This window comes from Saccostrea cucullata, unplaced genomic scaffold (genome assembly GCF_032062105.1).
Source record: "Saccostrea cucullata isolate Sc308-1 unplaced genomic scaffold, CSIRO_AGI_Scuc_v1 ctg788, whole genome shotgun sequence".
Taxonomy (NCBI): Eukaryota; Metazoa; Mollusca; class Bivalvia; order Ostreida; family Ostreidae; genus Saccostrea; species Saccostrea cuccullata.
In genome coordinates this window covers 1-12,443 of record NW_026917874.1, presented here as the reverse complement: position 1 = coordinate 12,443, position 12,443 = coordinate 1, and the positions used below count along the sequence as shown (strand labels likewise).

Below are 12,443 nucleotides of genomic sequence, written 5' to 3'. Positions count from 1 at the left end.
GGAAAAAAACCTTCACCTTGTCATAACTATTACACCCTTTTGTCTCATGCTTTTTCAAGATTTGGAAATTCCCAGATCTTAATTATCGATATATATCAATTTCTATAAAACTGTGTGCTATGATAATAAAACAAAGTAAAATTTATTTAAATATCAATTTGAAATATAGTATTATTCTTATTATCTTGTTTTTATTTTAGAGGTCAACAGGGACATATATTTAATAATTAACTATGTTATGCATATATCAAATATGATCAGTTAACAGAAAAAGAAAACACCTGCAGTGGCCTTCAAATCGACATTAAGATATATCGAAGACGTATTATTAAATTCCATTCATTATTTATTCTATACAATATATCACAGAGAGCATGAAATAAAAGATACGACAGGAGCCGATCCATCTTTTACATACTAGTATTTGGAAGTACTTGAAGAAAAAAAAACCGTTAATGGTAACCTAACAACAAAGGTTCATGGTAAAAGTACATCTTAGCGAAGATGGGTAAAAGTATTGATTTCAACTTTTTAACCGCCAATTTTCCTGACTTGTTTATAGCATTCCCTAATCATATGCATATGGGGTTGATATCTTTCAGTTGATTCGATACGCAAGAGTATTCTCTACGTCCCATAAATTCCCGAAATTAGGTAAAGATTGACAAAAATATTGATAAAACAAAAAATATCAACCATCTCGTTTAAAGTCATCATTTCGCAAGTTCTATGAAGTGATTTTGTCAGCAAATGCAATCTTTCATTAAGTCAAATGCTGACTGACATTTTTTAAATACTAATTGATAGTTCATTTTCACAAACCGAATTCTGTACGTTTTTCTAGTTTTTTCCCAATCATAACAAAGAGAAGGGATACTCTCTCCACCACGATTCCACCTTTGATATTTTAGAGATCCCTGCTTCTTATGCTCCTGATTTGTATTTTTGACAGGACTTTTGAGCCGAATACTGATTGTCATATCTTTATATTACATTTACATTACATTTACTAAATTTACATAAAAACGTTCATATATTTCTTTTTAAATCAAGTAATCAATTAAGTTATTTATCAAGTGAAAATGAAAAGAGATTTTTAAGAAACATGTCTCCTGTATTAAAATCAAAGTCTTTTTTAAATTGTAAAAAAGAACTATTTGGTGAATTCAAAACAATGAAAAATAACATAATATATTTTCAAGAATATGAAAAGAATGTTTTAGATGAGCATCAACTGCAGACAAAATTATACCAAATCTTAGGTATAGTAAAAAGCAGGATGTTTAAATTTGCAAAGCGTTCTCAAATTTCTGAAAAATAAACACGAACTAATTTGTTCTTTTTCATTCTCCCGTTTTGACAGACTGTTTAACTTAAGGATTACCAACGTTTTGTTGTCATATTAAAATCAACATTTTTTTATTGTATAGATGCCGTTTCCTCTAATATTTTGTTGAAGAATAATTGAAATAAGATCATAGTAAACAAGTCCTAAACTAGTGAAGACAATGATGTGGTTCTTTTTATAAAACATTGAGTATAGTCTGACATATATTTAACAACATCCAGTGAGATTTTAGTTTTAGGTTCCCCACTCTTTAAACTGTTTGTTCGTTTTATTGTCTCCTACAAAAGTTTAAATGCTTGAAATCATGAAAAATGCAGATTTGCGTTTAAATGATAATGAGATGATGTCCAGTCATTTCAGCTTTTCGTTCTGCAATGAAAAAGGTTAAGCTTACAAATATCATTCAAGAAATATGAATTGTGACGAGAAAAAAAAACCAAGAAAAAAATCTTCCCCTGTCGACCAGAAAACCCGCTTTGTAAATAAATGATAAGGTAAATTATGTAATCCATATTGACAAATGGTCTAAAACAAATAACCTAACAATTCGAATGAAACGATGTTATTCCAAATACAACACTACTATGGGTTGTATTTGCAAACAAAGCGGTAACAACTTAACCTAATTTAGTGAAGATTTTCTTGGGAATAAAAGTCTTTTTTATTAACTAAATTTTCCAACCCCAATGGCCCACTTCCCGAAATAACGAACAGCGATCAATCACAAAAACATACAAATGACAATCCATAAGAGCATAAACAGGACATCCGGAGATTCCAGAGGTAGGATCAGGCGATTTGGAGGAGAAATCATCCCTCGTTGACTCTTCAGTCAAACCGAAACCCCTTTGTAATGATCAAGTAGACGGAACATTCCGTAAAAAAAAATAGTATAAAACGAAAGTCCTAATAATTTCAATATTTCATGGAAGAGTCAGCATACGACCGAATGATAGGTTATAATTGCTGTCAAGGTCTTTATAAGGGCAGAGAATTACAAAAATGCTGACTTGAAACGACATATTGCCTTCAATTTGAGTGTGAGTATCTAGTCTCGGTTTACAAGTTGATGGCACTTAGGTCATGCTCTTATGTAGCGAATATGTTGGAAAACATAAAAACCATATGCAGGTTATAATTGAAGATTACTACATATACTAGTTATATATAGTGTAAAGTGACGATGGGAAAGCTGAAGCCATCTCGTTTGTCATATTTTACTTTAGTTATTAGGTGGTCCTTATCGTCAGTAAGGCATCCATATAAACCATATATCCAGTAAAACATCCATATGTAATAAAAATGTGTCAGATTCTGTGGTGTCTTTTCCAAGTTCTCCTAAATATGTCTAGTCAACATCTGAAAAGGCACAAACATGAACTACATGTAATTGTTAATTGGAAAATGTTGTTAATATATCTCAATGCCAAAATTAAAGCCAGAGGCAGTGTTTTCTTTTTCTCGTGTAAAATCTTTTTAATAAACTCTGCTTTATAGGAATGTGAAGACACTTCTACTTATAAAGAAACAAAATTTAAACCTCCCAAAACCACAGGTCAAATGGAAAAATGGCCTTTGTGCTAAATGTATCTGACTTTGACCCAGGGATTACCTGCTTTAGACAAAGGTTATACGAATAAATAATTAACCTATATGTACCATTGATTGGGCTCTACTGGTATGCATTGAATATGGATACTTTCCTAATTTTCATTTCGTATTGAAAATTTTAAAAAAGCTAAATACAGAAGATAACCAATCGTCGCCGATAAATGGTCAATGGATCAAATATTTGTCCTACATTTCATTTTGACCACAGCAATACTAATATTGACAAATCGACTTGGTTTTACTAGAACACTACAAAAGTGTTTGCTGAGAACATTTGACGCTAAATCATGAATAAATAATATCAGGCCTTCATACACTATACAATTATTATTTTTGTTCAATGCATTTGCGTATTACATTTGAATTGTAACCTAATTCATGACACCATACAAAGGTACAAATATCTATGGCTCAATCATTACATCTGATGCCCTATATTGCAATGCACTTTCTATATGCAGTTTACGAATTTAGTTTTTAGATCTAAAGTTAAGTACATGTATGTATGCTTAAAGAATGGACATGCCTCTATATAAATATACATGAATGTTTTTGATTATAATTAGGGAATAAGATTGAGCCTTTTGGCAATAAAGTCATTTTTTTAAGTTCTTGCATTCAATTTCCAATGCAAGGCACTCATAACGTTCTTGTTATAACACTATCTGATGTTTCTGTTAAGTGACTGCATATCTTTTCCTTGTTTCTTTATATTGTACTCAAACCATTCGTTTGCTAGTCAGTTTTAAAAGTTAGGGATCAGTAACACATTACTTGACAAAAGGTTTGTCTACATTTGCTTATTATTCGCTGAATACGTTTAATGTCCGGAAAGATCACGCTGACACTGGATCTGAGTCAAAAAATCGGACGTACATGTACTAGTGCTTTAGACTCCGATCGCACGACCGTTAGTTTATAACGAGCGAAATCATTTTTGTCAGTTTCTCAAACTGTACGTTCGCATTTGTATTATACAGTACATATTCGTTACCAATTTTATTATGTCTATTAGTTGACCATAACTGATATGGTTCAAAATCGTTTTTTTCTGTCCGTTTCATACATGAAAACAACGAACAGCAATCACGCTAAGTCCATAGCCTCTTAAAACATCAGAAGTGGGACATGGCACCAAAGAGGAGCAAGCATCCCTCGATCGGTCACACCCACCGTGTGCTCCATGTTATGATCGGGTACACTGGGAAATCTGTAACAATTAGTATGAAGAACACCAGTCAGCATTTTATCTTATAATAGAATATGTTTGCTGACAATGTAATCTATCATAGAATTTGAAAAATGTTGATTTTAAACAAAACTGTTAATGACCTTGTTTCGTCAACTTATTCGTTCGTACCTTGCCTCGTTTAAAAAAATTGTTAATTCAGACACAAAATATGCTTTTGCGAATCAAATCAACTAGGAGGCATAAAATCCATATGCAGGTGATAATGATTTGTTGCTATATAGATAAGGGAAGTTTACGATGAAAAAAAGTTGAAGTCATCATGTTAGTCATATTAAATTTTATTGTTAGGTTACCATTAATGCCTTTTTCTAATAAAACATCCAAATATGAAACAGACGTGTCAGACTCTGTGGTATCATTTATTTTTGAGGGGTATATATTAAAAAGAAGATATAAATATCGATATTGTTTATAGATAAGAGGTCCTCAATACTTCTAGAAGTTGACTTAGAGGCCACAGCAAGTTATTCCTCAGCAATTTACTTCATATGAATACAAAAATAAATCTGTTAATAACGGGCCCAATTGGTCCCCAGGTATTTCCGACAGATTTGTTGGAAGATTGTCTCAAACAACTACAAAGATTTTGTCAATCAATCTTTATGACCTTTTAAAAATTAACTTCGAAGTACTTGTGTGCAAAGTGGCATAGGACGACATTCAACATTGTTTTACAAATAATATGCGTCTCGTCGCCCATATTCCGCTGCTTGGCGCTCTCCGGTAAATTGAGAGTAAGCCCTTCCGTTATTCATTTTCACTTCAAAGCGCACTATATTGGCAATAGTAAAATGATTCTATCCTAGTCAATGAAGATTTTAATCTGCTGATAAGGTCTAAAGAATAAATCTTATATTCTTTTATTACCCTCTAGCAATGAAGTTGGAGGCCTCTCTGTGCGGGTGGGTAATATTGAGTGAGTGTCAAACAGAAGAATGTTTGCTATGTATATATCTGTACTAGTCTAGCAAGTATCGACTTTATCTAGGCTGCAATTTTATATGGTAAATGAAAACAATTTCTTTAAGTAAAATCGCCTAGCACTCTTTATTCTATTCCAATTAATGTTGATACTACAATTAAAAGACAGTAGTTTTTATTCAAATTTCTAGCGTCGATAAAAACTAGAATTCAAAGTTATCTGGAGACCAATGGCGACCCTCCGTTTAGCCTTCGATCAACAAACAAACGCTGACCATCCAATGAAAATAAAATCCTCCCGAGGCTTTAAATGTACGTGAAACCAACCGGTTGTTCACAACTTACTTTCCCAAGCTAAGTTCGCACTATTTCATAATACCTGCAAAATGTCGCAATTCAGTGGAACATGGGAAGATAGAGAAATGGACCCAAGTATGGGACCATTTATGGATGCAATAGGTAAGTAAACATTGTAAAGAAGCCCTAATTGTAATGAGTACAAATATCTGTACTAATTTTTATCAGTATCTTTGAAATTGGTCCTTGTCTGATAGAAATTAAGAATATACATATGATCAATTTCTATAATGAAGACATTTTATACAGATGTTTATAGATACGTTAACATAATTATGATTCATGAATACGTTTATTTATAAAATGCAATCTTAAAATAATACATGATAATTTTCTCTGCATTTAGAAAAAGTCCTAACATTTAGTTTATTTGGAAACATTTCCTTGTAAATTATAACCTGACACTAATTCTGTAGGATTAACCTTAATCGAGAGGTACCCCTTGGCTTTGGAAAAAATGTGTGAAACACTATCAAGTTTAAATACAAACAAGAAAACATACATAATGAATGAGACGCCTTTTAAATCTTTATTTGGCAACTTCTTTGGCTACTTGATAAGATAAAATGAATTACTTCCGTTGAATGCTTAAAGCGTAATATTTTTTTTTTCAATTTAGGACTAGGAGAATACAAGGATAAATACATGGGGGCAAGATCAACAGTCACCTACGATATAAATGGTAATAACTGGAAGATCAAGTGGACCACCTCTCTGTACCCAGACAATCCCATGACCTACGACGTCCAGATTGGAAAAGAATTCGACGGAAAAGGCCCCGATGGTTCCGATGTAAAGGTATTCATTTTTTCTGCATAAACAAAGACTAAAAGGCTATATGAAACAAAATTATACGAATTTACTAAATATTGAGAAAAAAAGAAAATTGAGTATTAAATGCAATAAAACAAAGTAAATAGGCAATAGGAAGTTAAAATAAAAGTTCTATCAAATGCAGAATTAAAATTCATTGGTTCAAACATGACATGACATTTACATCCCATTTAGACAACTATAACAGTGGTCAGCGACTGTGAAACAAAGGAACACGAGGTCACAAATTTCGAAGATGGGAAAAACCGGGAATTCATCATCACCAGAAAAGTCAATGGAGACGTTATGGATGTTGTAAGTGTTTGTCATCTTAAGTTTTAATAAAGGGGTCTATCCATTTTCCTTTTCAAGGAGTGGTAGTTGACAATGGGTTAGGATCGGTTGTAGTTATAATTATATGTAGTCAGAACTATAAAAGTAATTGTTTAATTATGTTTTACTGACATCACTTATCAAGTGTATATCTGAACATTCCCATGCATGTACAGAGATAATATTTGACATGGGATTAATGTTTCAGCTTAATGGTTATTGCGTGTCTAAGAAAAGATTTGTCAATTTAAAGCGCAGAATCTTCAGCGTTTTGCTTCCCACTTTAACTATTTTAATTTTTTTTTAAACAAATGTAACTCCTCATAGATTCGTTGTACAGTTTATGTACAATATTTATTATATACTCGTTCAAATGTGCATTATTTTTAAAAAGAAATTCAACAAACACAAGAATAGCGATAATAGATGTGTTTTGTTGCTTTTCAGACCTGTGAAGCTGTAACGTCCAAGGCTACAATGAAAGGGAAAATGTACAGAAAGAAGTAATGAAATGACTTCGCCTTGCTTTCTCAATTAGGTACAAGCAAAATATCAAATTCAGCAAATAGAAGGCTTAACTAACGCCCGAATTGAAGCATCACAAAAATTAGAGCGATAGATGAAAACGGGTTCCTAGCCTAACAAGGATATTTAAAATTTTTCACACTAAAATCTCCGAGAATATTGGATGAATATTAACACATTAGGATTCCACTAACTAACTAACTAACTAACTAAAAAAAAAAGTGATGTGTGTAAAAATATTAAATTACTGAAAAGACGAAGTGTTTGTTTTTCTTGAAGAAGTTTTGTTAAATATGAAAGTTTGCAAACAGAAATTTACTTAGATCTTAATGTCTATTCTCAGTTTGCTTGTCTTGTTTGTCGAAATAATATATTTCACTGTTAAAAAAAGAATTCAGTTCTGAAAACTGAACATAAAAAGTTTGGAAGGAATATAAAAAGATTATTTGGTGAATTGCAAATACTGCGGCACCATCTTTAAGGGCAAATTAAAACGTCAATGATACAACTCTGTATGCTAAGAGCTTTATACTTTAAGAACATAAAGCTCATTGCAGATATAAAAATTAAATGAAGTGAAAAAAAAAATTTAAAAAAAAATTCAACAACTATGATTGCGATGTAAAAACTTTTAAGTGATAAAGTGGATGCTCATATACAATATTTAATTTTTGAGGCCCATTGTAACAGGGCTTTACTGACCTACTTTCTCACTGACAACAAAAGGTTTAACATTGACAAATTGACTCAGTTTTGTAATCAATACCACTATTTGCTCAGAACACAAAACATTCATCCAAAAGATAAACAAAACTGAAATTATTTCAAAATATAGTTAATTGATAGCTGTATAATATGTACAAGATCAATGAATTTTTTTTATATATATAGCTGTGTATTGACTTAAGGGGTAAATAAGGGATATTAGTATACAATTCTACAAAACGTACTCTACACAGTCAATATACTTATATTTTCTCTGTATATTTATAATATATTTCCACTGAAATATATTTTGCTTCATTAAAAGTTGAGCAATGATCTGAAAGATTTAATTTGTATCAAAATCACATTCACTTATCTTTTTTAATGAGATATCTATTACTTTTGATATATATTTCCAGAAATATTTCAAAATTTATTTACTTTAGCTCGAATTATTAAAATGAATATTTAATAAAACATATGGATATAACGAACAGCATTCAAGATCAAAAGTCCATAAAACAATACAAAACAGGAGCAGAGTCATGTCATGATCGAGAAATAACGGGAAAATCCGTCGTCAACGTCAGTCAGCATTTGACTCAATAAATTGTATTTGCTGACCTGGTCATTGTATCGACCATAGAACTTTACGGAATGATGACTTTAAACGAGACTATTGATATTCTTGTTTCATCAACTTGACTGTCAATAATTTACACGTTTTAGAAATTGTTCATACGTAGAGTATGCTCTTGTGTATCAAATCAAGTGAGATAAATAAACTCCGTATGCAGGTGATGACGGTATATTGCTGTATAAGTAAGGGAAGTTGACGATAGAAAAGTCAAAGTCATCACATTTATCATCGAGCTTTGTTGTTAAATTGCCATTAAAGTAAAATATCCAAATATGAATCAGGTGTGTCAGACTCTGTGGTATCTTTTATCTCAAGCTCACCAGGATTTATTGTATTGACATAAGAATGGAAATTACAATTGTTAATTGACATTACGTCGTCAATATATCTAAATGTCGAGTTGAAGGCGACAACAAGTGTTTTTTCTTCTTTTCATGCATAAGATTTTGAACAAATTCTGCTTCACATGAATACAAAAATAGGTCTGCTAATAACGGGGCGCAATTGGTACCCATGGGAATTTCAATAGATTGTTGGAAGACCTGGTCTCCAAAACCACATAGATATGGTCAATCAGAAACTCAAGCATCTTTTGTCGACTTCAGAGTACTTGTGTGTACAATCAGAATGTCTTTAACAAAATAATTTTGCAAATGACCAATGACAAGGTAAGTAAATTTATGAGTTCCATTTTTATTGAAAAAGCAGCTGCCAATTTACAAGAATTTAAAGACAGAAAGGATAATTTAATCAATAAGCCTCAGTGAACTATTAAAGTGAACTACTAAAAATATCAACCGAGCAATACCCGCTTGATAAAAGAACCCTGCTTCTCCCATCTTAATCATGAAACTTAATTAGTGACAAATCTGTGGAGCGTGGTTGTAAAAAAAAGTAAAGTTATGGCTTAGAATGCAACCTTCTAACTACAAAAACCATGTATAATTTTTTTTTCTACATTTACATGTATAATGTAATGTTTTAACACAACTTTGCTTCTATTTAATTTTCAATTGCATTATTTATTTTGAGTTTAAAAAACATGAAAAATGTTCGTAGATGGACATAAAAAGTATCAAACATGCGAATGTTTCTGCATGTCCTTTTAGCTATTCATAATTTAAACTATCGTTCACTTGACTAGCATTTAACACAAAACTCACAGAGAGATCGACCTTGAAATAAATGACTCACTCGTCCAGACAACACTTATCTAAAAGTTATCTTTATTTAAATTTTCAACCTTGTATGGATTTTTAAAAAGAAATTTTTGATCATACAAATAAAAACGTTGCGGTATTAGACAAACCGCTACATATTCCTTATTATTGGCAACGTAGTGATTATTTCAGATTATCAAAAATACGCAGTCTTTAAAAATTTTATACATTGTAATATCTATGTACAGTGTTTATAAAATGAAGCCATTTACTATCTGCCACTGCTTCATTTTGTCAATATATGTAATCCTTTTTACATTAAAAATATCGATAAAGTCGGATCAACGCGGATTTCTTATCCAGTACTACAAAACAATTTGCCAAGAATACAATGTATTAGTCATGTAGTAAAATTATAAATCGAGTAATTCTGTCTACACAATATTTTCTTTACATTTTCATTGAAGATTTATTTCTGAATTCCTTAGTATGGTGGAGTCGTTTTTAACGTATGGGAGAGTATATTTTCTCCGCCTCGGAGTCAGAAGAGATGAATGTCACGTTTTTTTTTTGGGCATACATGTATATGTAAGACGTACGTACCAAAAAAAAAAAAATCCCACGGAAGATAGCAATAGTTAAGCTTTGTCTAGGTCAATTGTCCAGCTACCATAATATTCTCAGACACTTCGAAACTATTCGACCGATTTCATATCTACGTTGATAGTGTGGTTAAAACATGCATGATTTGCACAATCTACGACTTGCATAGGGCTTCTGACATAAACGTTTATCTTTTGAATGCCAAAATTAAAACTTGACTAGACTTTACAAAGAATTTAAAATAATTCAGACATTTTCTCTTCAGACAGTAATATTTACGTAGATGGAGTCGTTTCTGGGAAAACAAAACGCACAATGGAGTGCAAAATAAAATTAAATATACTTAATTGGGGTTGGGTTTTTTTGTGTTTTTTTTTCATTCTGCCATTAACCTTTTTTAAACTTGTAGATATTGAAATCGATGTTTGGTTAATTCCTTTATAATTTGCAGTTACGACAAGAAAGATTTTTTCTGTGGCTTTATCACTACCAGAAAAAAATTGGCAATATACATGGCATTGAAATATATGGAGATAGCGAACAGAATTCAAGTTCAAAAGTCCATTAAATAATACAAAACCTCTAAAACATCAGAAGTGCGATCAGGTGCCATGGAGGATTGAGCATCCTCTGTCGAAAGGTCACACCCACCGTGTGCTTCTTGTCATAACTGGGGAGTAACGGAAAAAAATCCATCGACAATTCAGTGTGTAAATGATAATCTAACAATTAGTATGAAAAACGTCAGTGAGCATTTGACATAATGATAAATTTTATTTGCTGTCAATGTCATAGTATTGCCCAAAGAACTTACCAAATAATGACTTATAAAGGAGAGTGCTGATATTCTTGTTTCAGCAACTTGTTTGTCAATAACTTACCTCGTTTTTTTTTTAAATATTCATATGTAGTTAATGCTCTTGCGTAGCGAATTAACAGAGACCCGTACGCTGGTGATGAAGGTATATTGCTGCATAAGGGAAGTTGACTATTGAAAAGTTAAATTCATCTCTTTTATCATAAAGCTTGGTTGTTAGATTACCATAAACGTCCTTTTCAAGTAAATCATCTACATATGAAACAGATGTGTTAGACTCTATGGTTTCTTTCTTTTCAAGTTTACCTGGATTGTATATCAGCGGAGCACATGTGCTTGGGGATAGTACATAATTTACTTACTGAGTATATCATAAATATTTAAAAAGATCTCGAACCCTCACCTCCAACGATGAAAGCCTCTCCATAAAAATAACCACCGGTTTTGTAATATGTGCATAATTAAAAATGAGAATCATTTGGCTGATTTTTTAAATTGGTTATTATAAGCTCATTTGTTAGATATTTGGTATATGTTAAACAAAGAAAACGCCTCCGAATTTTTAAATTGGTTTTAAAAGCTCATTTATTGAATATTTGGTATATGTTAAACAAAGAAAACGCCCATGGAAACGCCCACGGATGTAGTAATGAAATGCATTGTGGGATATTGTTCTAATGTTAACAAAACATTAATGAATTCCTAATTATTGAATTATTCTTATATGAATAAGGCTCTAATAACGGTTTTGTACATCACACCTTCATTAACTAATGCATCATTAACAATTTAATGATTCATTAAGCTTAAAAAATAAACCGGTGATATAACCGGATCCCGGTGATTATGCAATACTATCCTAGGCTAAACAATATTCAAATCATGGCACTGATTTAATATATTAAATGATTCATCTATGTTATCTTTAAAATATAGACTGTGCTATCAAATCTCTTTTAGTGTTTGAATTAAGTATGGAATAAACAACAACAACAACAACAAAACCAAACAAACAGAGAGAGAGAAAGAGTACAAAATTCATTTATTGCAAAAGTGTAAATGTTAACAAAATCTTTCAGATTTGTGCATACAAATCTAGTTTAAACTCTAGTACGTTTAAGGTAAGTCAATCGTCAAATTTGTTAAATCAAGGATTTTTTGGGAAGTATATTTTGGATAAGTACTCATATAGTATGACTCAAAATCGCAGAGAAAATAGGGGGTCAGTGTGCATCTTTCTGATCTATGGTACAATTAATTTGACCTTTTTGCACTTAAATTTTAACTCTTTGTTTTATTACTTTATCTCTAATTTTATTTTATCAGATGTTACTACCTTAATAAATTTAATCTTATTT

The 12,443-nt window shown here is 31.5% G+C and overlaps 1 protein-coding gene across 1 annotated transcript; it reads left to right on the top strand.

Annotated features, from left to right (window-relative positions):
- Nucleotides 1-5,429: 5,429 nt before the first annotated feature.
- On the top strand, nt 5,430-7,420 carry LOC134230233 (fatty acid-binding protein-like). Its single transcript, XM_062712346.1, has 4 exons — nt 5,430-5,591; nt 6,109-6,287; nt 6,498-6,617; nt 7,083-7,420. The coding sequence occupies exons 1-4, from the start codon at nt 5,519-5,521 to the stop codon at nt 7,140-7,142; spliced, it is 432 nt and encodes a 143-aa protein (XP_062568330.1). The 5' UTR covers nt 5,430-5,518; the 3' UTR covers nt 7,143-7,420.
- Nucleotides 7,421-12,443: the final 5,023 nt, after the last annotated feature.

Coding starts and splice junctions, on each gene's coding strand:
- LOC134230233 (XM_062712346.1), top strand. CDS start 5,519: ATGTCGCAATTCAGTGGAACATGGGAAGATAGAGAAATGGACCCAAGT. Junction 6,288..6,497: donor CCGATGGTTCCGATGTAAAG/GTATTCATTTTT, acceptor CATCCCATTTAG/ACAACTATAACAGTGGTCAG. Junction 6,618..7,082: donor ATGGAGACGTTATGGATGTT/GTAAGTGTTTGT, acceptor GTTGCTTTTCAG/ACCTGTGAAGCTGTAACGTC.